This window comes from Aspergillus lentulus (assembly GCF_001445615.1).
Source record: "Aspergillus lentulus DNA, contig: Alt12, strain: IFM 54703, whole genome shotgun sequence".
Classification (NCBI taxonomy): domain Eukaryota; kingdom Fungi; phylum Ascomycota; class Eurotiomycetes; order Eurotiales; family Aspergillaceae; genus Aspergillus; species Aspergillus lentulus.
In genome coordinates, this window is record NW_028322115.1 from 733,962 (window position 1) to 758,057 (window position 24,096).

General features: G+C 49.7%; 10 protein-coding genes across 10 annotated transcripts; 5 read left to right on the forward strand and 5 right to left on the reverse strand.

The window, feature by feature from the left end:
- Nucleotides 1-1,583: 1,583 nt before the first annotated feature.
- On the reverse strand, nucleotides 1,584-2,218 carry ALT_6203 (uncharacterized protein; the record flags this gene model as incomplete). The annotated part of the gene is made up of 2 exons (XM_033555531.2): nucleotides 1,584-1,873; nucleotides 1,936-2,218. The coding sequence occupies 2 exons, from the start codon at nucleotides 2,216-2,218 to the stop codon at nucleotides 1,584-1,586; spliced, it is 573 nt and encodes a 190-aa protein (XP_033411422.2).
- Nucleotides 2,219-3,104: 886 nt separating this feature from the next.
- ALT_6204 (putative MFS sugar transporter) lies at nucleotides 3,105-5,039 on the reverse strand (the record flags this gene model as incomplete). The annotated part of the gene is made up of 8 exons (XM_033555530.1): nucleotides 3,105-3,307; nucleotides 3,358-3,456; nucleotides 3,506-3,606; nucleotides 3,656-3,854; nucleotides 3,901-3,988; nucleotides 4,038-4,581; nucleotides 4,631-4,905; nucleotides 4,968-5,039. 8 exons carry the CDS (start codon nucleotides 5,037-5,039, stop codon nucleotides 3,105-3,107), a joined length of 1,581 nt encoding a protein of 526 aa, XP_033411421.1.
- Nucleotides 5,040-6,610: 1,571 nt separating this feature from the next.
- Nucleotides 6,611-7,824, forward strand: ALT_6205 (uncharacterized protein; the record flags this gene model as incomplete). The annotated part of the gene is made up of 5 exons (XM_033555529.1): nucleotides 6,611-6,902; nucleotides 6,954-7,109; nucleotides 7,162-7,484; nucleotides 7,548-7,617; nucleotides 7,691-7,824. 5 exons carry the CDS (start codon nucleotides 6,611-6,613, stop codon nucleotides 7,822-7,824), a joined length of 975 nt encoding a protein of 324 aa, XP_033411420.1.
- A 2,676-nt stretch (nucleotides 7,825-10,500) lies between these two features.
- ALT_6206 (putative integral membrane protein) lies at nucleotides 10,501-11,939 on the forward strand (the record flags this gene model as incomplete). Its single annotated transcript, XM_089600035.1, has 4 exons — nucleotides 10,501-10,669; nucleotides 10,904-10,971; nucleotides 11,032-11,504; nucleotides 11,588-11,939. The coding sequence occupies 4 exons, from the start codon at nucleotides 10,501-10,503 to the stop codon at nucleotides 11,937-11,939; spliced, it is 1,062 nt and encodes a 353-aa protein (XP_089455497.1).
- Nucleotides 11,940-12,728: 789 nt separating this feature from the next.
- ALT_6207 (SDR family oxidoreductase) lies at nucleotides 12,729-13,715 on the forward strand (the record flags this gene model as incomplete). The annotated part of the gene is made up of 4 exons (XM_033555527.1): nucleotides 12,729-12,783; nucleotides 12,845-13,092; nucleotides 13,193-13,396; nucleotides 13,449-13,715. The coding sequence occupies 4 exons, from the start codon at nucleotides 12,729-12,731 to the stop codon at nucleotides 13,713-13,715; spliced, it is 774 nt and encodes a 257-aa protein (XP_033411418.1).
- A 48-nt stretch (nucleotides 13,716-13,763) lies between these two features.
- Nucleotides 13,764-16,363, reverse strand: ALT_6208 (uncharacterized protein; the record flags this gene model as incomplete). The annotated part of the gene is made up of 8 exons (XM_033555526.1): nucleotides 13,764-14,274; nucleotides 14,333-14,574; nucleotides 14,636-15,067; nucleotides 15,126-15,424; nucleotides 15,481-15,956; nucleotides 16,008-16,129; nucleotides 16,218-16,241; nucleotides 16,292-16,363. 8 exons carry the CDS (start codon nucleotides 16,361-16,363, stop codon nucleotides 13,764-13,766), a joined length of 2,178 nt encoding a protein of 725 aa, XP_033411417.1.
- A 764-nt stretch (nucleotides 16,364-17,127) lies between these two features.
- On the reverse strand, nucleotides 17,128-19,077 carry ALT_6209 (uncharacterized protein; the record flags this gene model as incomplete). The annotated part of the gene is made up of 1 exon (XM_033555525.1): nucleotides 17,128-19,077. The coding sequence occupies one exon, from the start codon at nucleotides 19,075-19,077 to the stop codon at nucleotides 17,128-17,130; it is 1,950 nt and encodes a 649-aa protein (XP_033411416.1).
- Nucleotides 19,078-20,154: 1,077 nt separating this feature from the next.
- Nucleotides 20,155-21,306, forward strand: ALT_6210 (uncharacterized protein; the record flags this gene model as incomplete). Its single annotated transcript, XM_033555524.1, has 1 exon — nucleotides 20,155-21,306. The coding sequence occupies one exon, from the start codon at nucleotides 20,155-20,157 to the stop codon at nucleotides 21,304-21,306; it is 1,152 nt and encodes a 383-aa protein (XP_033411415.1).
- Nucleotides 21,307-21,564: 258 nt separating this feature from the next.
- Nucleotides 21,565-22,473, forward strand: ALT_6211 (SNARE domain protein; the record flags this gene model as incomplete). Its single annotated transcript, XM_033555523.1, has 3 exons — nucleotides 21,565-21,599; nucleotides 21,668-22,314; nucleotides 22,397-22,473. The coding sequence occupies 3 exons, from the start codon at nucleotides 21,565-21,567 to the stop codon at nucleotides 22,471-22,473; spliced, it is 759 nt and encodes a 252-aa protein (XP_033411414.1).
- A 78-nt stretch (nucleotides 22,474-22,551) lies between these two features.
- ALT_6212 (histone chaperone napB) lies at nucleotides 22,552-23,741 on the reverse strand (the record flags this gene model as incomplete). The annotated part of the gene is made up of 3 exons (XM_033555522.2): nucleotides 22,552-22,661; nucleotides 22,715-23,539; nucleotides 23,618-23,741. The coding sequence occupies 3 exons, from the start codon at nucleotides 23,739-23,741 to the stop codon at nucleotides 22,552-22,554; spliced, it is 1,059 nt and encodes a 352-aa protein (XP_033411413.2).
- Nucleotides 23,742-24,096: the final 355 nt, after the last annotated feature.

Sequence of the window (24,096 nt, forward strand, 5' to 3'; positions counted from 1 at the left end):
CGGAGCAGATAATCAATCATCTACCATACCATGAGACTTTCAGGAGTAACTACGGCGAGGACTTACCTCTGGCACCCGTTGAGAAGTAGCTTTTAAGACTCGAGGTCATAGACTCACGGTCGCGGTGAAACGCATGGCAGGACTTGGTGCTTTCTGTTCCTCCAAAGTCAATGTAACGCCAAGTGCGATCGAAGGTCCACTCTTGCGTTATCAACTTTCCACCATCCAAAGCGGCCTCACCACCTTGTTTGATTCAGCTGATTGCAATCCCGCAGAATCGGTTGGACTGAAACAATATCCTTGATTCTCGAATGCAGAAGGTCGATCCTGCTTTCCGTGATCGCCGTCCGTCCTTGTGGTGGGCCTGAGCACAGCCATGAGCCATCGAAGCCATTGGCTGTCATCTCTGCCATGGGCTTCTTCGAGCTTGTTTCCATGGTCTTCGCTGAAAGCGATAACTCTCTTTGGTAGGCCGTTTCTTGTCAGTAAGCAGAGTCGTGACGACGAGAACTATTTCAGGATCGTAAGTGACAGCAATTAGCCCTTCTTCGAATACCTTATCGAAAACATCCGGAATTTGGTCATGTGAAGAATGTGTTTGGAACTTTGGCCATCCACGTCCATGTCATATGTGAGTCGTCTCTTGTCTCACACGCGCAGTCCATCATGGCAGCTCCTTGCGCGTGTCTGAACTTCAAACAGCTACTACGGCCTCGCCAAAAAATTATCCCGGTTCCCGAGAGCTTATTAGAACACATACCTCCGAGGATTCTCCTCTGGGAAATCGCTCTCCCACATCACGGAGAGGCGCGGATCCTCCCTTTTCTTGTCTCTCGTCATTCGGGGAGCATTCCGCAAGTGAAGACTCCGGGGTTTGCTTTGAGTCTCTGAGTCGGCCTAGCAGGGAGGATCCCGCTTTCTAGGCACCTGTCCTCGACATGCTACCTATGTGATGCCATTCCTAATCCGACGAGATCTGCCGCTCCTTTGTGCTTTCGAAAGTTTAATTGTCTCATCAAGCACCTTATTCAGGCTGTGTCGTCGCATTGTGCTACCCTCCATCAAGTGTCATGCTGCCCAAGGATTCCGAAAATGACTCCGGGTGAAGGAAATCTTTTCCAGGTTCACTGGGTGAGTGTAGTCATTGATGCCTCATGAGATCTCATTGTGTGGATCTTAATAAGACATCTTGGTGCCCGATATGGTTCCATGCGAAGGTTTCTACCAGACTCGGCATAATCAGATAAGATGACCCAGTCTGCTGCGACGACTCAACATAACAGCCACCAATCATATTATTACCATGCTAGTCAAGTCGCTATACTCGCGGTGCCGACAGAATCCCGTTGGCCATGCAATAATAAGGTGATCAAAATATAGGCCATAGGTAGCCTTAGCTAGATGTAGAGAACAGACTCTGTCTGCTTCGAACGCTTAATGCAACTACCACGGTGTTTCAATAAGAAACTATACCAATGTAGTAAGAACTGATCTTATTACTGTAACTCGCTATCTATCTAATACCTCACAAATTGACACCCCAACAGCTACCAGCTCCGCTTAAGGAATCCAACGGCTTCAGCTTAGAACTCCCAAGCCTTCTCTCCGTTATACGGCTCTGCCTCGAGCGACATCCTCGTGCAAGCATTCTGCCCATTGGAGCCATTGTTGGTGATCGCACCCGTAGTGCCATTCGTGTACTCGGCCCAAACCTTCCACTGCTTGGCGTCCTTGTCGACGGAGCACAGCCACAGCGTCAGGAACGGGTTGAGGAAGCCGTCCTTCATGATGGGGAGGTCAGTGAGCGAGCCGTCGGGGATGTTTCCGCTGTGCGGGATTGTGTAGGTCAGCTCGCCCTCGGGGGAGAAGTAGACTGTACACCATCATTAGCTAACGCTGCCAAATACTATGGGGGAAGGGGAAATGGGGACATACCCTGCTGACCGCCGGGAACAGCGGCGTTGAGGAACAGCTTCGAGCCCTGAGAGACGAACGAGGTGGTGTTCACGGCGGCTGGGCAGTCCTTGACGGTCTCCGGGCAGAAGGGGGCGGTAGGCTTGCCGACCCAGAAGGCGCCGGCGTTGGCGTTCACGGGACCCTGGAGGGTTCCCATGCTGTTGGACCAGCGGACGTTGAGGGTGAAGGGTTCTTGTTGTTGTCCCTGGGCGGCTGCGGCGCCGAGAAGGGGGGCGAGAGAGAGAACGGTGGTGAGCTTCATTTTGATAGCTTGTTGATTGACTGTATAGTAGTTTTCGTTGAGATGAGAGGTGCTGATATTGATGTTGCGATGCTATCGGTAGAGGTCCTGAAGCTCCTTATATACCCTGTGTTCTCCTATGTCTCGGAAGCCAACCGAGGATTGAGGTGGTCTGGAGAGTCGAGGCGATAGTATCATGCTTCTCCAGTTTTCTCCACATCAAGTGAGACATGAGGTCACTTGTATAGTGGCGATGCTAAGAATACCGTCGCCAAGAAGGATGCGTTCTGCACAGTATGGTTAGTCCATTGTTTGGATGCCATTAAAATTAGACCGCTAGACAGGTCTACATTCAAGAAGGAAATCATGATGTAGATCCGGTGATATCTATCGACTTGATAATGAAGGAATTGTTGCTGTCTGAAACATGGACAATAATAATGACCAGCGGGAAGGCCGAATTCTGCAGCCTTGGCCGTTGAGCATCAGGGACGTGTGACTGAAGAATTGTAAGACAATTGTGTTTCATTTACCTGGATTAGTCCAGCTGGTTCCTCGGCCCAGAAATGGTCTCTTGGCTGCCTGGAAACAGACTCCGAGCCCTTCATTCTGATATATTAATATGTGTACACATCAAAGAGGGTATAGGTATCACTTCTATCAATAGAAAAGGAAAGTAAAGGTAGCTTCGCCCGCATTATCCAATGACTGTCGATGTTATAATATGATCTATGTTTGATCCATCCTCGAAGCGGAGCTCGGTACAGACATGTTGTAAAGCTGTCTTGAAAGCAAAATCCAACTGTACTTCGGTTTGTGAGCAGCGAATTTTGTGCCTTCAACAAGGGCCCTACTATATAACGAATGTCAACGATCGATAATTGATGTCAAGGTCAATATCCAGACTCTAAGCAGCCTTTGCCTCAAACACTTTGGTCGGCTCAGTTGGCTCAGATGGCACACTGCTTTTCCGATCGACAAAAGTTCGCTCCAGCTGGGCTCTCTCTTCGTCGGTCGCATCGGTGAGATGAACGGCAACTTCTTCGCCAAAGTTCTTCGCGATCTCTTCCAAAGTCAAGCGGGCGGTCTCTGGGAAGAAGAAGTAGATGACTTTGAGGTATTAGTTGGATGTCCGTCGAGCACTTGCATGTTAGTCTTACCTGGGATGAAGAATGCAGACCAGCAGATGATGACAAGGTAGTACTTCCAGCCGATATTGTTGAAGCCCATAGGGGCAGTCTCAAGCAAAACCAGGGTAGCTGCATGCTTGTTAGTTGCTGTCGGACCATACAACCGAGATGAACATACCGGCAAACTGCCCGAAAAGAGAGAATCCCATGCCGATAGGTCTGATCTCAGTTGGAAAGATCTCGGAGACATAGAGATACATGGTCGTGTCGCAGAAAGTTCTTTACATTGATTAGTGTTGCACAACACAAGCACTGCGGAGAAACTTACCCCTGGAACGCCAGGTAGAGATATATGAAAAGAATACCAAAGGCGTTTCCGGCCTTGTTTGTTGTGCCGGCATATTCGGCAGTCATTGCAGCCAAGCATGAAGTGGTGATAATGATTCCAACGAAACCGATGATGTACATACGGCGCCGCGAGTTGACCTTGTCATGAAGCCAAGCACCCAAGGGGTTGTAGATAAGACCTGCAGGTGTAAGCTATGCACCCAAAGCTTATTGACATGTACTCACCAGCTGTCGTCAACCACACCGCGCTCAGGAGCAAAGGCATACCGCCCTTCATGCCGAGATTCGTGTATAGTAAAACAGCGTAGTTGTTCTATCAGGTTGTAAGTCCTAGGTTCAATCTTGACAATTCGACGACTAACAATGATCAGAGGCCCACCAAATTCTGCTCCCCACTGAGTTAGGAACCCGATGGCCATTCGCTTTCTGTACGACTTCTTCTTCACAACTGCTTTCCACACATTGCCATACTCGGACAGCCTCTCAGATTCCAAACGAATCTGCTCTGCAGTCTGGTAATATTCCTCCTTAGCGACCAGGTTGTCCGGGTCATCGGGGGACTGACGAAGCCGCTCCAAGACGACCTTGGCTTCCTCATGTTTGCCCTTTGAGATGAGCCAACGGGGAGAGCGCGGAAGCCATGGCGATCCGATGAGGAGCACAAGAGGCGGCAGACACTGAAGGGCCAGCGGGAACCTCCAGCCGAACGAACCAATACCCTCGGCATAGTAGCATGCGAAACCAACCCAACCAGAAAGCATATAACCAAAGACCAGAAAAATAGCATGATGACCGACGAGCCAGCCGCGGCGAAACGCGCTTGACATTTCCGAAAGGTACATGGGACACACCGTGACTAGGATACCGATACCGAGACCGCAGACAAACCGACCCGCTTGGAACATTCTGCGGGATGTCAGCTATGCCTTGACCAAGAATGCGAGTTAGGGCATACGCGAGCGAGTTTGCGCCAGCCTGAAGCGCGCCACCGAAGAGCGAGAAAAAGGCACCGAACTGGATGTTCACCTTACGACCGAAGTAATCGCACGACCACATGATGAACAATGTGCCGACAGCACCTCCGGCGCTGAAGACACCATTAGCTGTAGAGATAGCCGGCGTTGTGATCGAGGCATATCCCGGTTCTCCCTCGGCAGGGAGCTTGAAAAAGCTATACCATCCCGGCTGCCCAATTGTACTACCGATGACGGAAGCACAGTAACCATAGGTCTGGAGAGCAGATTAGCTGACGCAATGATATCCGATATAGCCCATGGATCCAGGGTACTGACCATTGACCCAATGGCTACAAATATAGTGACCAGCCTGTTATAGGTACTGGTCTGTGAACCGAAAGTCCCCATACTGTGTCAAAATTGATTGATACACAAAGCTATCCAAGCTGAGCCGCAAATGCAGGAATTGACCCCTGCAAATATGACCTGTATCACAAAGAAGAAAAAAAGATTGCAGGAAGCGGAAAAGACCGGGCGGGCCTTGAACGAGGGAACTCGGACTTCCTGGTTTCACAGCAGTTCTGATCCAGCCCCTCACTTAGACAGTTCGAGTACGGTTCTAGGGGGAAAGGAAGGGATATCAAATCGGGAGAGGTTACGACTGAGGTAGCTTCCGCGTGAAGATAAGAAGCGATTCGCTTGTCAACACCGAAAATCCTGATACCGAGCACCAAGAATGCTCAAAAACTTTCAAGTCATGCATGCTGCCATAGCGTCCAATATCATAGTCTCGTCTATTGCCCTGCAGTAGCTCTGAAGAGACTGATTTGCGAGAGCGAACGGAGCTTTGAGCTCTCCCCTCCACCCCTCTGGTTGCACTTGCTCCTCGCTGGTCGGTCCAGCCTTGAGAATGGCCTGATTTGCGTTAAATGACTCCATACTGTGTGCATCATTGGCCAAGGAGACGAGGGGTCGCGGTCCACTTGCTGCAGATTGATGAGAAAGGAAGGATTAAGCCTTGAGGGTTCGGTGCAGAAGGTTGAGTCCTTCGCTATTTGCGCATAGATTGCTGCTAGACCATCGCTAGACTGCAGCCGTTCAGTCGTAGTACATTCTCCCATGCATCTAGAAGATAGTCTGGTAATGATTAACAGAGACAGAGGGGCCAAAACTGAGTCTCGTCAAGACTTATTGGGGTCTGCCGTCGCAATGTAGCCAATCATATATTTCTATAATTTGCAGGCTCCGCCCTTTGACATCCGTCCCCACTCCATCCCGGTCGTTCGATTACATTACCTTACCACTGTTTGTATTGTTGTTACAATACAGTAGTTCCCATCGTGCGAGAACCTGGCGCAATTCTCACCTTCCTCGTATGCTCAAGAGTACCTTAATACACTAGACACTCCATAGTGTAGCTTGGCGCTCATTAATCAAGCTGGTTATTATGTTCTAGAGACGACTATTGACAAGAGACATGCTATGCAAACCAAAGCGCTCCTATTGCGATCCAAATGCCTCAGGAGTCAGGACTTGAATCAGTCGCAGAAAGTACTCGCAGACTTTAAAATACTCCAAGTGATGCGCAACATGCTCTCAGAGGCGCCCAAGGATGCACTAAGAAGAGGATCCTGGTTTTTACCAGCTAGCTGCTCGTAATTATAATTGGCGCTCAATTGGTGTATAAAATTTTAAAGCGGCTTCCAAATGCCGCGTCCGGACTCTGTAGTCTGTACGCCGGAGTTCGTACTTTGAGCTTAGGTAGTGTTGAGTGCTGATATCGCTTTTATCTGATTCAACCCTACAGACTAAGACCAGCTTCCCCTCCTTGACCCCTCCATCGCTTGATAGTTACTCCGGCTAGTGCGCGATAGAAGTAGAATGCTGCAGAACCCTGCATGCTATAGACCTTAAAATTAACATTGAATAGTCTTGTCTTCCATATATCTTGGCCCAATTCACCTCTGGAGAATCGCATCATGGGAAGTCACTCTCCCTGGGATATCCCTTTCGATGAACTCCCCAACCCTAGACAAGTCTGGGTCGGAAAGCCGGGGAGCCATGAAGAGGGACTGGGAAAACTCGCCATTTTGACACCAGAGGTAGTGGCCAAGGCAGCGGCAGCTGAGATCAAGACCGGCCGACGAGTCACAATGAACTGGGATATGACGAAGCTTGACTATCCGAATTTGAACCGACAGCCCTGCAATCATCAGATCATTCCGCTGCTTGGCGGAGTCGCGTTTGATGATATATATACGATGAATCCTCGTAGGTCTTGCCAAGCTTTTGAAGTTTCAGGGGCTAACGGTCATTATTCAGAGCAGAGTAGTCAATGGGATGGATTAAGGCACTTTTCGCAAACTGTCCCTGGTCAGAAAGAGCGTGTATTCTATGGCGGCACGACGGTTGAGGAGATTAATGACCGTAAGAACGACCGAATTGGTCTGCAGCACTGGGCGAAGGAGGGAATTGCAGGTAAGCTTCAATTCACATGTCAATGGAACCTGGTTACTGAGTATGAAACTAGGACGAGGAGTCTTGATTGACTACGCGACATGGGCAGAGAAGAAGGGGATCAAATATACCACCTTCTCGACGCACCAGGTACGCTTGTCGGACATCTTGGAGATTGCCAAAGAATGCAACATCACATTCCAAAAGGGCGATATCCTTTTTGTGCGGGTCGGGGTCACCAAGGAATGGGATACTATCATGACCGATGCGCAGAAGCAGCAGTACTCGGATAACCCGAGCCCAGAGCACGCCGGAGTCGAAGCAACCACTGAAGTGCTTCGATGGCTGTGGAATACTGGGTTTGCGGCGATCGCTAGTGATGCGATCAGCTGGGAGGTGAGACACGACCGTTGAACCAAAAAAAGATGTGGACTTGGCTGACGTTGCGTGATATGACAGGTCTATCCGCCACAGAACCCTGATGTGTTCTTGCATGAGTATGTGCTTGCCGGATGGGGAATGCCAATTGGTAAGTCAACCCTCTGATTACTGAGATAGCAACTCAAAGTGCAGTGCTAATGGTTGGTGTTACCGATAAATAGGAGAACTTTTCGATCTGGAAGCGCTCGCGCGCACATGCCAGGAGCTCCAGCGCTGGAGTTTTTTCGTCGCCTCGGTGCCCTTGAACATGCCTGGTGGAGTGTCGTCTCCTCCAAATATGATGGCAATCTTTTAGATTATGTACTGATAGGGAAGAATCGACTGATCGTTAAGAAAATTTCGACGATGCCAGACTACGTAAGGCAGCGGCATGACATGTGAACCACAATCCCTGGGATGACATCGAGGAATGACAACTATGTCTAACATGAAGCTTTGCAATTGTTTCCGTATCAGATTCATGATGATGCCCCTACTACGGAGTAGTTCCTACACAGACGGAAGTCGATGTACAGAGTAGGCTAGTCGTTTCAACGGAGCACTACTCACCGTTCAGGCTATAAGTAAATACCGAGATGAGCACAGTCACTGGTCCACTCCCCAAGCCCAGTCGAGACTATCCACTGGTCTATTGTGGTGCATTGCAACAGTCAGAATGACCTTCCTGTCCTGGACAGCTCGAATAGGAGAAGAGTATGCAACCTCTACGGAGTATTACTCCAAGCAATAGCTCCAATTGATAGCTCCAAGTGAAACCCCAAATGCAAAACCACAGACATACATTGTGGAACTTCCTGTGGGCAAAAAAGCAGCGACCATCTTCAGTACTTTAATGTCTGGACCTGCCTGGCATATAAGGGGTCCACAGTCTCCCTATTTCCTGCAGACTGAAAATTTTAAACCGCCAGAGACACGCGACTGGAACTCGGCATTCAGCACTTACCTCGGAGTTCGGGAATTTAGGACAGACTCCGGCGTTGACACTAAACTGAGACCTGTTTCAGCTCGGAATTATGATGAGAACCTACGAGAGACTTAAAGAACGACACCTCGGAAGCAAGATGTGAGCTTCTATTGTAGAAGCCTGAAAAACGGCCCCATGCCCTGAAACCACGCCATCCTGGTCTGTGGTGGTCAATCCGGCAGTTTCTGTTCTTCATAAGTGATCGACAAATGTCAGGCGGGTAGAGTTTATCGTCCGAAACTAGTCTTAATAGTAGTGAGACTACTGCGACATTTGAAATTTCTCTACTCTCAAGAGTACTGTCCTCAGTATCGTCCGTCGAGAGCCACACATTTTAGAATGCTGATGGTATTATATGCCGGAAGTCAAGCTCCTAAGCGAATCTGACGGATTATATCACCGTAAACTCAAGTAGATTGGGATCCCAATGATCGACCGTCACCAAAGTTACTGGTGTAATACCAAAGCTTACCGTTTCATCCCTCGCCGGTGAATGGTAGCTCACATTTCTTTATCCCAATTAGGAAAGGACACAGCCTAGCGGCGGCGCGGTGGCGGCAAGTGGGATCCGATCCCCGCTGTGGGGTAAGCTGGTATTAAGGCTGCCCTATTGTTGGTCTTAAAAATGATCCTTCGTAATGATACTAAGGAACAGGGGGTATGAAGCTTGCATGATAATGCCTTTGTCAGAGAAACCTCAAGGATCACCGTCTTTTATCCCGTTTTGTCATTCTTCATTTTCCTTCTCTTTTCTTTTGTTTGACTTTGCTTTTTCTTGTGGTGGGGGCCGGAATGGGTGGCTGCTGGTGGCGTTTTCCCTCTGATGAATTGACTGCCATCGGCCCATGCTTTGCACGGTTGCACTTTGTGCTACCATGGCTCTGCTATCTCGATGAACCATCAAAGTACCATAGATCTCATCTTAAATGCATGGACCATTGAAAGCGGCAACATAAGTTTATGAATAGGGTCAGATCTCCAGCAAGAGTGAAGTCTCTGAAGCTTCTCTGTTTGTAGGACGAAAACCAGCAGCTCAGCCAAATTGACTAAAACAGTCATTTCCACGACTGTTTAGCCCTGCTCTGAGCAATTATTGAAACCAATCAATTTTGCTTGGCTGATAACCTGGAAGTTGCCTGGACTCTTCTCTGCGAATAAGCCCGTCCCGTGTATCTAGGCAGTCTTCGCCGACTATCAAGATAGCCTGGCTGTCTTAAGACCGGCCGAATCCTGCCAGAATCCTGAGTGTCGAAGGCAATACGACCTTCCTATGTGGACTTCATTAGATCGTTCCTGGCATGTTAAACGTCCTGCCGTATATGGTATACGGTCAAAACTCTAACTACTCAAAGTATAGTTCAGTATGCTCATGTCTGACAAGAGGTAGATAAATCTCGTCAATGCTGCCCTGCTGCCCCTGCTGACACAGAATACTTGCCTCTATTGTAGAAATTTACGGGTCGGTAGGAAGCCCAACACACTGTGGAGCATTTCATTAATTTGTCAAACATAATTGTATCATTACACTAAATCCTCACCTCCATGTTGATGTATAAACTAGATCATCCCAGTACTTTTACTACCCTGATCGTCAGTTACTTCATGTATTGTCGTATGACCGGACTGCAGGGAACTTTCCAGCTAACTTCTGTAAGGACAGGCCAAGAGTTTCCGTGTCAACGTCGATCGTCGAGTCTACCGTTCTGGTGGTGCTGGACAATAGGCGACTCTCCCGATGGTCAGGGGTGTGGAGCTGGGAACTGCCTAATCGATCTTGAAGAATGGAGAATCGACACAGACAACGCTCTTAGATGAAGGTCTAGCGCATCCCTCATAGGTGAATTGTAGTCCACAGTTCTGTTTCATACAAATATCACTCCTATGTGATCCATCAGGTCATGATTCCTTCTTAATGTCCTTTCTTTTCCGCGCTCAAGATTTCCTTAATCGGATCCAGCACTAGATACTGTATCTCTTATTCAAGTGTACCGCGGGGGAGCCATTGCCATGGCTCTCGCAGTGATGCTTGGGCGAGATGTTGGCGATACCGTGGACACGTCGATGCAGAATTGGAATACGGCGACTCAGATACTATGTATCGTGGCCATGACTGTATTCTTCGGGTTGCGAGTCTACACTCGGATATTCATTCTTAATGGGTTCGGGAAGGAAGACTGTGCGTGGTCAAAAATTGCTTAATCCAATGCGAGATACTGACCATCATACAGGGACTTGCATGGGCGCTTGGGTATACAATTTCCTTCACCAGTTGTAGCCATTCGCTTATGACTTATCCATCCATACTGACGTTGGTGGGAGATATAGTTCCTTGGAGTCATGTACTCCATCATCTCCCTCATCAGTTAGTATTTGAATTCCAATTGCAACTCTGGCAGCTAACAGCTCGCAGTGGGACATTATGGAGGAGGACTGCACCAGAGTGATGTGCCAAACTCCTACCTGATCCCTTTTCATAAGGTCTGGTCAATTCCCCAATCTCTTACCAGATTCATCAGTCCCTAACCTCAACCACCGTAGACCGTCTACGTGACAATGGTCATGTACGGACCGACGGCATTTCTCACCAAAATCTCACTTCTCTGGATCATGACCAGGGTCTTTAGTCCCTACCGCAAAGCCGTTCTTTTTATCTATGTCTTTCTAGTAATCATGCTACTCTACTACATCCCCGCCGTCATCGTCAAGATCCGCATCTGCAATCCCATCGCAAGATTCTGGAACGAAAACACAAACGGCACCTGCCTGGACCAGTCAGCAATCATCCTCGCCGACGCAGTCGTCAGCGTCGTCAGCGACATGATCATCCTCATCCTGCCGCTCCCGCTAACTCTGAGCCTGCAAATGGCCATGCGAAAGAAGCTGCGCGTGATGGGCATCCTCGGCGCCGGAGGCCTCGCCTGCGCATCCAGCGTTGTCCGTCTCATCCTCATTCTCAAAACCGGCCAGTCCAAAGACGGGACGTATTCGTTTATGCGGATCAATATGTTTGGGTGCGTTCCCGTTTTTTTTCCTCTTCGCCTTCATTCCCCGACACCACACAGGCAAAAGGACTAACAGCGAATCCTTCCCGCAGAAATGCCGAAATCGCCATCGGCGTCATCTGCGCCTGCCTGCCGTCCCTCTCCGCTCTGCTCAGCCGAGTCCTCCACGAATACTCCAGCAACAAAGCAACGCATACCTCCACACACGAACTCAGCAAAGTGACGAAGCAGAGCCGCACGGACCGGAGACTGAGCCGCGGCAAACACCAGATGAGTTACTTGGATACCGGGTCCGATCAGGAGGTCCTCATGCACAATGCGCAGGGGGATCCGAAGATCGAGACGTCGATTCGGGGAGATACGTCGTCGCGGCGGATCGTCCCGTCGGAGGCTATGGGTATTATGAAGACGGTGGACGTGTCGACGTCGGTGACGACGCACTAAGCGTCTGTCAACAGAAACTACAGGCGTTTACGTTTAGGGGCCGAAAGGAGGTACAGGCTTGGGTTGGTTAATATTGGCTACGCGGATGATACCCTCACCATCTTTATTCTTTCTTTTCTTACTTCTACCGATGAATATTCTACTACGAACATAACATTGTACTTATTCTATACACGAGGATTGAACATACTTTGGAAATGAAATGCTTAATAATTACTCCTTCTGCGCCTGCCAAAGCGTAAGGAGTAAGGACACTGGAATACCAAAGACTGGTCTGGAGACTAATCGGAATTGAGACAGATCGGATAATCGAGCCTGGGCACACCTGAGAGACGACTGATATAAACTATGGCTGACCTCAGTTTCTAATCGTCCATGGTAAAGTTACGGCTATGGAGTAACTCCGGGAGGTGTTGGGGGCTGCGGCCATCTTCCCGGGGAAATGGATGTATGAGAGAAAATACCCCGCAGGGTTGGCATTGTTTGTTGTCGTATCACGCCACCTTCAACTGCGATCAAGAGCAATAACTTCTTGGATTTGTACTTGTAGGTTCGAAAGTTTGTGGACCTGAATGGGTTGTACCATTCATGGGAGAAAGGGGTACAGACTGCCGATGCTGAGGATCGACTCGGGAGTCGGCATTGCGCCGTGGTGACTCCGCACGAGTTAACCCCTCTTTGCTATAGGCTTTGGGTATATAAATGGCGCCTTGTCTTTGCCTTTATTTATACGCTATATACGCTGTACCACTGTCGATCTATTTTGGTTCAAGATACGCTGGAATCAAAATGACCAAAGCTCCAGCCGGTGCCCGTCTTCAGGGCAAGGTTGCCATTGTAACAGGTATTCCTTAGATTCCCCACGCACCACTGCAATACCGCGAAGTCTCGTTGACCAGGCATAGGAGGAGGCTCGGGTTTCGGCGCGGCCATATCTCGGCGCTTCGGTGAGGAGGGCGCCAAGGTGATTGTCGCCGATATCAATGTTGAGAACGGAGAGAAGATTGCGTCACAAAATCCCGAAAATTTGGTCTTTCACAAGATGGACGTCACGAGCGCTTCGGATTGGGACGATGTCATGGATCTTGCCTTTGCCAAGTTCGGTCGATTGGACGTGCTGGTCAACAATGCCGGAACTACATACAGGAATAAGGTTCGGATTACCAGATGAACAACGGCTTGCCTGTTCCCGATGGGTGATGTCGGTGTGAATCTTATTAAGGTGCCCCTTGGCTGACGTCCGTGCCCTATAGCCCACTTTAGAAGTCACCGAGGAGGAGTGGGAACGTGTGTTCAATGTCAATGTTCGGAGCATCTTCCTGGCATCGAAAGCATTGATGGGGCGGTTGATCCAGCAGGGCCAAGGAGGTTCTATGATCAACATCTCCTCCACTGGAGCCTCGAGGCCGCGACCGGGATTGGTGTGGTACAATGCATCCAAGGGCGCTGTTTCCAATGTATGACTCCTGTGCTTGACTTTTGTTGAACTCTACCAGCTGACAACAGTAGGCCACCAAAGGGCTTGCGGCTGAGTACGGTCCCCACAATATCCGCGTCAACACAGTCAGTCCCCTCTTGTCTGGGACTGGTCTGTTCTCCATGTTCACCGGCATGGAGGACACGCCTGAGAACCGCGAAAAGTTTATCGGAAATGTGCCCCTCGGCCGGTTGACCGACCCAGATGATGTGGCGAATATGTGTTTGTACCTTGCCAGTGACGAGGGCAGTTTCATCAACGGCACGGAGATGATCGTCGATGGTGGCAAGTGTATATGATCTAAAGCGAATCATCTCGGTACGACCGATTTCGTCTGTGGTCACATTTCAAGAGTAAGGCCATGTAGCCGGATCCCATAATGACATATCTTCTTCCAACAATCCCATCATATGCTGGTTTCCAGAAAACCAGCTTCCCAGTTGTGTCTGTGGTATGACGCCAGCTGGAAGGTCATGTCCTTCCATACTATTCTCAAGTGCAGGCATAGACCTTGCTGCCAAAGAATCCGACGCAGCAGTATTCCAACGGAAACCGCCGCCTCCTGATGCAGGGGCCAAGCCAAGAGCACTCAGATATGTATCGAACTCCTGACCCACAGATGCTAGATCCTGGTTTTCCTGTATCCGGGCCTGTGCTCTCGCCTCTACATATAGCGTCGCAACGTTGCTGAGTACTTGACAAAGGCTATGTAGTTTCGTGATGGCCTCGGAAAGGAAACAGTTAGGTCCGAGTGAGGACACAAAGTCTTCTAGTCTCGCGAGATCGTCTCGAGAGGAAGTCTCAATGACGTGGCAAAAGAGAACTATAAATGGGACAAACGGCGAGTAGAGAATGGACCTGAAGAATCATCAGAAAGAGGACATCTTTTCACCAAGACAACACAAGACACACTCACCAATGCAGATATGAGCATTTCATAGCCTCGTTACTTTCCCTCAAACTTGTCATGCAAACCTGATGCGACTCCAATGCAGCCCGTGCCGTCTCTATGCATTCGGTTACAAAAGTGGTGGTGGATGCCCCTGATGCAGGAATCGCTCTGTATATTAAAGTCAATATAGCCAACCTGCTGACTTCATCCGATTTAATCAAGAAGCCTTCAGTTTCCGATAGAGGACGAGACGACCTTTCGAGCTCCTGGGGATCCGTCAATCAAAAAGCTTCCCTTGTGGTGACTTGATCTCCACGGAATGCCTACCTTGAATGGTTCCATGACGGCTACTTCCATCTCCGACGCCAATTGACGAGCGCAAAGTACCCTTTCGCATTCCGGTCGACTTAAAGCCGCCGGACTGTAAAGCTGCTCGTAAACCTTTCCTTGAATCCCAGCGATTTTCACCCATAGATGATACATTGTTCTCCAAGGTTCGTCGACTTCGTGCCCTCCTAAATCCTCAGGGATGGTAATATCATAATCCTGTATAGATGATGCACGTCCTAGTCTGAGTGAAAGAGCCTTGTCGAGACAGTAAACACACAAAAAGAGCGGAAGCGCTTTTGCTTTCTCGTTGTCGCTAAACTGATTCATCGATGAACTCCGGTGATATCCAAGATTCTGACACAGCCGAGCTGCATTTGACGTCAGCGTCCAGGCAAACGAAGGTTTGGATATTTCAATGGCATGAATAGCCTAAGAGAAGGAACGGTTAGTTGACTTGGCTGAGCAACAGCGAGAGCGAATAGCTTACTCCCAGGGTAAGCGCTTCAATTAACTCCGGTCTTGCCGGCATCAACAATGTCAAGTTTGCTAGCACGGATTCGAAATTTTTTCGGCAAAGCTGGATGTACTTCTGGTAATCGTCTCGAATCCGTGGACTTTCCGCAAAGTAGCTATACTCAAGAAAGATATGATACAAGCCGCAATTAACTACCATGAAAGTGGCGTCAGAGTAATCTTCTGTTGCAAAGTACACCTCGCGGCATTTCTGGATAAAGTCATCAACACTGAGGAAAGGAAAGTAGCATGCGAAGGCCAAAGGAAGATTTTCTAGCTATGCGTCAACCTTGTTCACTCTGATCATGGGAACGCTTGGAGAAAAGTACCTTTTATTTGGCGCAAAATTGGCAGAACCACCTCAGTTGGGGGCATGACCAAGTCTCGCAAGTTCGAACTCCGGCCGCTTTTCTGATTCGGCAATGGAACGTCTTTTGACGAAGACCCAGGTGGGTGACTCTGCATGTTCACGATCTGCCTTAGTGCCGCGAGCGCTGCATTGATCTTCGGGGTAGAAACTTGAGGCGCGCTTCGCGAAACGACGGTCTCTAGAAACGCACTTGCGTAGGCGGAATGAGCCGCGAGGGATGAGTTGCCCTCAAACCCAGTACCAGACTCATGTTCCAACGCGGCTGTTGTATTGGAAGCGAAGCCAGATGTATCTGGAGACATTTGCTTCGAGACAGGAGTCGCGTGGTAGCACTGCTCAGCGGTAGTGGGATTGCGAGCAAGGCTAGATTTCAACTCAAGAAGGACTTCTTCAATATTACCCAGACGTTCCTCGATAAGATCGATCTTCTTCTCGCTGTAGCAAGTCAGACAAGAGCATTGACAGGGCCAAATGCCTCCTACTTACTACTGGCTAGAAATTAGAACCCGCCTGCGATCCTCCTTGGGTTTCTGCCCTGCACCTGTTGAGCGGCAGACGATTCCTGCACTGCGACAATTCGAGCATGGTGATCGCTTATCGCAACGTATCTGTCGATAGTACGCATGGTCAATTCAAAAAAACAGCAATACAATGTGACCCCAAGCGCTCAGGGCACCAATTCCCCAGTTAGCATACCTTTCTGAGACGACATTGGTCACACTGCAGCTCGTTAGCAAATGCCAATCCCTTGCATACTACCCTGCACTCACCGCGCGCTTGTTGAGAAGCTCCTTCCTGTCATATTCGGCTCCCTCGGCCTCCATTTGTTGCTTGTCAGCCATATCGACTCTGGAGCGACTAGTATCTTTGTCGGCACTCGGCACATATGAGGATGAAGTAGTCTTGCTATCGTCAAATTGCGAATTGTGTTGCCTTGGGTATCGGAATGACAGTGGCGTCGGAACCCGCGGACTCCGAAAAGGCGGGCACCCAGTCAGTCATCACTTTGCTTACTACTGTCTTCTTGGGGTACCACGGTATTCCTAACAACGATGACGCTGAAGGAGTTAACGATGTCGACAGCTCAAACCACACCAAATACACCCCCGAATGTGGGGGCAATTGACCATGTATCTCGAGTGATAGCCACATCGGAAGAGAAAGAAGCATCCGTTTGCCATTTGCTCGTTAATGCATTGGTATAAAGTCTCAAAGGACCTCTATCGCACTCTATGTCTATACAGTCATCAATCGTAACTCTACCCTTCTTCCACATAAATGATGATAGAAAACTCAGGAGACCTCTAGCTGGCCGTCGCTCTGTTGGTTTCGCAGAAAGTGCAGGGTCTATTTTTATGTCGCCTCGCGGTATTATACGCGCATCGGGCCTCCGCATCGCGATGAGCCGTCTTGAGGAGCTCGTCTCTGCTCCATGCTTTGTGCCTGGTCCAGCTTAGGAATGAGAACACCGATTATGCGTCATGAAGGGCAATGCGACCGCTGCCATGCTAGATGGATGGCCATGAATAGCTGTCGTCCCAATGTCTCACGGCGGACCGTCAAAGCGTGTATTCGTCCAGTATTCTGCCAAGAACAGGTCACGGAATCATTTCTTAATTCCGATTACGGCAAGATTCCTAGGGCTCTCGCTGTATTCGAAAACCGGCTCAACCCAGCAATCCTTGACAGAGTCATGTTCACGTAGGAATTGCCATCTGTCCACGACGATGAGGGCCTCGACGAGTGCTGAACTGAAAGCCATCAAAGCCCAAGTGACACTAAGATGCTTCTTTCGGGGCCAATATTCCGCTTCATAGCGCTTCACTTCTTCCTCTGTAATACCGGCCATCCTTGCCTTGACCTTCTCTCCATTGTGCGGGTCCTTGCTCAGCTTTGCCACTGCGGCATGAACGTATGCAGAAAACGACGTAAAAGCGGCCTTTCGCAACGAGCCGACAATCAAAGGATTTCCTACCGCATCAGGACCGCCAGTCTCCAAACCATAGAGGTCCGTCGGGTTAACAGGCTTCTCTACCACGCCACGGTCGACAAAAATGCGCTGGAGAAGGGCTCGGTAGAAGTGCCGCGTGAAGAACGCTTCGCTATCTTCTCTGCCCCAGTTGTAGGGTGCTTGTAGAGACATCGAACGTGCGGTGATATTCAGTTTCACGCCAGTCCCACTGACATGTTCATACAATTCCAGACGTTTCGACATGGGGAACCCATGAGGGTCATACGCACAGGCATCCTGAGTCAAGCGCGGATGTTGAGTGCGGAGGATGGGGAGCTTGTATGTGGCCGGGCCTAGCCTCTCAGTCACCAAGTTATAACAGCATCCTATCATTGCGATAGCTTTGACAGACGGGTTGAGTACTAAAGATCTGACACCATGATGAAGAAGGTTGCCACACGAGTGAAGGGAAATGACCATGACGTTAGGATCCTCTGCCTTTCCCTCGGATCTTGAGTTTCGGTCAACGACGGAGCCTTGGGAGCCTTCGGTCTCTGACGATTGAGATTTGATCACATCCTTGATTATAGGCTCCAGGTATCCGTCTTTGATCTCGTGCTCGATGTAATCCATGGCTCCTTTGAGCACAAGTTCATCTTCTTTCTTACCCACAAATTTCTTGGGTGGCCCATTCTTGTAAGGACTAGTTCCCCACTCGTCCGGTTGGATATCAATGTCCAGCAAAACGTTGAAAAACGTGCTATCTTCACCGTCGCCAGCGCCAGGCTCGGCGGAAGCATCATTAGGTACGTTTTCAACTACCTCCACTTCAGGAGTGGACGGCGTCGTATCCTGATCATCCTCCAAGCCCTTGCGGTTCCTGCTGCCATTGGTCTTGTAGACGATTCTCTTCTGCTTCTTCGCCAGTTTTGCATGAATATCCATACCCTTCGCGCCGCTGATAAACTGGTGTTTGCGTTCGATTGCAATTATATGCCTGTTGTAAGGAGGGCTTGCTAGGGTCCGTCCAAGGTAGTTCTGGCCTGATCCGAAGTCGACAATGTGCGATATGGCCTCGCCCCGTTCTTCCGCAACGGTGTCACATAGATCATTAACATATTTGGAAAAGTGCGCAACCTCGTGATATTTCTTCTGATTCATTCCCACCGCAAGATGGTGAGGTAGCGACACCTTGCCCGACTGTCTTGATGTGAAATCTCTCCCCAGGCTGAGACGACGGATCTGATGAATGTATTGCAGAAGGTCGATTGGAGGGAGAGGCTGCCCTCTCCAACTAGCGTCAACATCTCGACTCGGATCGCTTTCAGAGAACTCGCAACTCTGCTGCAACAGCGGTGGTATATCTTCTCTCAACAATAGGTCTAGTATATCTTGAATGTCGTGCTTCTCGAAGAATGTCCGCCACTGCAGTGGCAGAAGTGAATCGTACAAATCGGGTTCGCGAGTCAGAAAGTCAAGTATATGTACACCCCCGCACACATGGATGAATAGCTCAGACGAGGTCGTGAAGGACAGGAGGGCGTCAACGTAAGCGTCGGGATCTGTCCACTCCTCGGGGAGTGGGAGGGGTCGAGGACGCGGCATGCGTGCGCTGAACGGGGATATAGAAGTCAGAGGCAGATCGCTATGGATGTCGCATACACTCATGAAACCGCCAACTAACTCCGATTGAGTTGGCAGGCTTCTTTTTTGACTTGATAAATTGGAGATGGAGAAATTGCGGGGAAACATTTCAACTTTTTCCAGAAATTTTGTGCCTGAGGGGAAATTACCGATTGGGTTTAGGCCGAGAGTAGTTTAAACCGAACTATGGAGACAGTTCGTCCACCAGCAGACATCAGATCCGATACCTTTCCAAGCCCTTTTGCCGTCAGTCCTATTATGATAATGATTTTTACAGAGTTGAGGATCCAACGTACGCCGTACTCCGAGTATTCTCTTATGCCTCACGGTAGCGCATGCTCCGGGACTTGTTCCCGCCAAGCCACTCTGACAACTAATGGGCGGACTATTGAGTCCATCAGGCGATAGTTGTTGTCAAACTGTTGATCCTACTCTGTATGCCGACCATATAGGAAGAGCTAGGCACTTTAGCTTTCAGTCGCGATGTTCCTTTCGCTCCGTGTGATGTTGCAAGGGAGCCGTGGCATTGATGAACATGCAGCGACGGAACGGCGAACCTCGTTACGAGGATCTGTTCGTTGTCATGGCGCGAGGCGTGGCCGAGCCTGCGATTCTCTGAAGTGAACTCAATTTCCCCCACGGGAAAGATCTTTTGTGAGCCGGTAAGGGTCAGGTTTTATTTTGAGTTCTCACTTTGAAAATTGACCAGTCAAGCTGTGATCGTCTGACGACCCGCATAACATACCCAATCCTCCCGACAGAAACATAACAGCCAAGAACGCACTCAAGAAATTCAACGCGTCACACCGTTTATAATCGTTTGCCCAAGTACACTGTACACATCAGCTCATAATCCCCTTGCTGCAAGGAGGGCCAATGTGTTTGGCCACTTTATTGGATATAGTGCAAATCTCGAACAGCAATGTTAGATCTTGGGACCTACATAAGTGGACTTCCGTGTCGAGGTAAGATATAACTTGTAATCTGATCTCTTGCCTTGGGATTGGGAAAACCAAAGATTGTGCTAAACCTGCGAACATGCAGGAGAATTCAGATGCGCAAATGGGTACAACAAAAGACTTATTCGGCCGTGTCGCTGATGTATTATACCAAATTATCATAAACGGAGACATAAGCGCGGTCTTAAACCTCCGCCTTGTCAACAAATCGACATATGAGACGATTGGATCAATCGAGCCGCATATCTGCCGCTGGTTCATGCGCCTGCACAATATCAACGCTTTTGCTCCTCTTATCACACTGGATCCGCAGACAGGCGGCCAGCGACCTGTCACAGTGCACACAATCCCAAGATTCATTTACCGTCAACATACCGCAAGTCATTTAGCACGGCGTATCATTCCCTCTGTATGGGGCCCGTACATTGATGACGGAAATCCTGAGATGGATTACAACGCTGAATTGCAACTCGCACAAACACTGGAACGGGGCTTACATGTGCTCTTTCACTTTGCAGATGCCTATCATGATACCGAGATGCCGCAAGTGAAAGATGGGACGAAACCAGCCACCTATGGCCCTGGGCGGCGTCTAGTACTGTCTTGGGGATCGGACCTGTACAACGACCTTCTAGAGCATAGGAGCCAATCGATGACATTCGATAAGAATATCGAACATATCTACGCAGTGTTGGAATGGGGGCATGTGGAAGCGGAAATCGGCAGGAAACGGCTTTGCTTGAGGAGCTATCTTGACGAACAGAATGAAATTGATTTTCACGCTGCTCTACGAATGCTGCGGGAGCTCATGGAGCGCATGCTTCTTAGACACGGCCCAAAGGATTGGTACCGGGATGCAAAAAACGAATACAGCCTGATTTCATGGTTCATCCTGAAGCAAACGCCCAGGACGTTAGCGAAGCTGTTTCTAAGTCCTCAAGAGGAATGTTGTCATCTAGATGACAAGACTACTGATGCTGGCGTCAGAGAGTGTCGCTTTGCGGATCCCTTGGACAGTTACTGGAAGGAGTGGGAGAATGACCTGGAGCTGCGATGTCACGATTGCGACTGTAGACGCCGCGTCCGCAGCTGGAGCGTGAAGCCGGCAGTGATTGACGCTCGAGGGCGGGAATTCAACCGAGCAGCGGAGAAGTATCTAAAGGAGATGTGGAATCAAAGGCATATTGGTCTCCATCGTGCTTTTACCATGGGTTACTTCAATACACTCTGACACGTTTGTCGTATAGATCCTACCTAGACAATAGAGTTGTCTTGCTGAAATTGGAGTACTGGAGGTGTCACGTGAAGGTGCCCGACTTACCGCTGATCACACCGCCGAACCAACTTGTATCCAGCTCTCTGGACTGGTGTCAATAACTCAAGCTCATCTAAACACGACGTCAATCGTACCTTTTGAACTAGCAAGCGACCCTACAGTTGCTCTACTTAGTCTTTATTTGTGCCCTTTTGATCTACTGGTATATACAACATGGATAGCACAGACCCTTTCCTTCAAGTACAAGCGTAAGCCTGACTACTTCACCCGCGTTAGGTGACTCGGCGGAGGAAATCTAACCATTCGCCGGCTATAGAGATGTCCTATCGACGCTGCGATCCAGCAGACCCCTTTTCTCCTCATACCTCCGCATCAGATCTCTTGCCAAATCGCCATCAAATCCAGAACTCCAACAAGCCCGCTCAGAGCTCGAGGCTACGCTGACAGACCTAACCGCGGATCTGGATGATCTCGTCGAGAGTGTCCGCGCAATCGAGCAAGACCCGTACCGATATGGCCTCGAAATCGAAGAAGTCGCACGCCGACGAAAGTTAGTGGACGAGGTTGGAGATGAGGTTGAGAAGATGAGAGAGGAGTTGCAGAGGGTCGTCACAACTGCCGACACAGCTGGCGGCACAAGGGCAGCTACAGGCTCTACGTCAGGACTGCCCAATCCGGCCGACTTTGATAATGTCCTGTCACCCTCGGCGGATGATCGAGGGGACGATTACTACGCTGCTCTTGAGCAGCAGCGGCAGATGGAGCTGATGCATGAACAAGATGAACAGCTGGACGGCGTATTTCGGACCGTGGGCAACCTACGACAACAGGCAGATGATATGGGAAGAGAACTGGAAGAGCAGGCAGTCATGATCGACGAGGTGGATACATTGGCTGATAGGGTTGGGGGCAAGTTGAGCAACGGGATGTCACGGATAAAGCACATCGTGCGAAAGAACGAAGGTAAGTGTACTCAGTCTGTTCGTTGCATAAAGTTCCGGGAGAACGTAGTCAAAAGCAGTTAACTAATCATTTGGTTCATTAGATACAATGTCTTCATTCTGCATCGCGGCTCTCATCTTCGTCCTCGTGCTACTACTAATTTTGGTAATCGCGTTGTGATTAGAGATCAGATATCCACCCATGGGCACGAAAGTAACGAAATGGCATTTTACTTGAAATCAAAGCAGGACGAAGGCTTTAAACCTTGGCCTTCTTGCGGGGCCGAGAGTTGTCTTCCTCGTCCTCCTCATCTTCGAGTTCGTCCTCATCGAATTCAGAATAATCATCGCCAATCTCAAAAGATTGTCCTGGAATCGAGTCAGTCACACCGTCGCATCGTCTCTACAGCAGAGTGTCTTACCATAATACTTGTGAGCGTTGGGCCACAGGTCCTCGGCAAGAGCGATCGCAAGGTCCTCGCCGTCAGGGAAGATCTCAATCTCATCGAAGGAGTCTTCCTCGTCGTCCTCCTCGTCATCGTCATCCTCCTCATCATCAAATTTCTCTCCCTTAAGGGCCCTCTCGAATCGCTCATCATCCTCCTTGTTGGCTTCCTTGGACTCTTCGGCGGAGACAACATTGCCGCGGTAACCAAAGAACCCGAAGAAGCTGGTTCCGGCAGGGGTGGGGAAGTCTTCCTCGTCCTCATCGTTATCTTCCATGGCAGCGGCCTCGAGCTCCTCCATCTTCTCGGCGAGCTTTTCGAACTCGGGGAGCTTCTTGCGGTCACCACCCTTCTTCTCGGCCTCGGCCAGATCGCAGGCAGCATCGAGCAATCCCTTGGTCAGATCCATGCCTTCCTTCCAGTTGATGCGAACTGGCTCAGAGACGAGGCCTTCCCATGTCCTGCGCTTGCCTTTGGGAGTCTTGGTGATCTTCTTGCGCCAGTAGAACTCCTTGACGAGCTTTTCGTTCTCGAAGAAAGGGTTCTCCTCGCCGGTGCGGAACACGAAGGTGAAACGAAGGCTTCGGGGCTCGCCATTGCCCTTCTCGTCGACCTCGAATCTCTCAACAGTGAGGTCCTTCAAAGCGGAGCCCAGAACTGCGGCGTCGGAGTGCTGGATGTATTCGTCGATCTCGGCGGGAGCGTGGGAGAGGACGCGAACCCAGAAGTCGTCCTGGACTTTGGAGATGATTTCGCTACGCTTCTCCCACAGGGGGCGGTTCTCAACAGTAGACCGGCGCACTAAACAGTTAGATTCAGGTGCTCATATGAGGTGGACGCGTAACACCCAAGGAGATATGAATGGCGAGGGCAACTTACAGCGGTCGGTCTCAGCGCGGATAAATCTCTGCTCCAGGAGCGCAAACTCCCGCGCAACTTCCATGGGGATCTCAGGCATCTCAATGCGCTCAGAGAGCGACTTCTGACCGTTTTCGGCACCCATGATGACCGATAAGGATGAGGAGCGATAAGCTAGGAGAAAAGGGGGAGATGAAGGAGAACAGTGAGCGAGCTGGGGTACAGGGCTATAGAGCAATCAATTGAGCAGATTGTCAAGATCAAGCAAGTGAAAAATCAGTTGCAGATGGGATAGGAAAAAGTTGGAGAAGAAGGGGTAGAAAAAATTTCTGCTAAGGTAAGGTAACGCCGAGCAGATGGGCAATCGCAATAATTTCCTGTCCCGTTCGCGACTCGGCGGATGGCCGCTTTAGGGTCAGGTGATGTCACCGTTGGAGCTGTTCCTGACTAAGGGACAGAGCCAATCAGAGGTATTCATTTGTATACCTCATATTTAGATG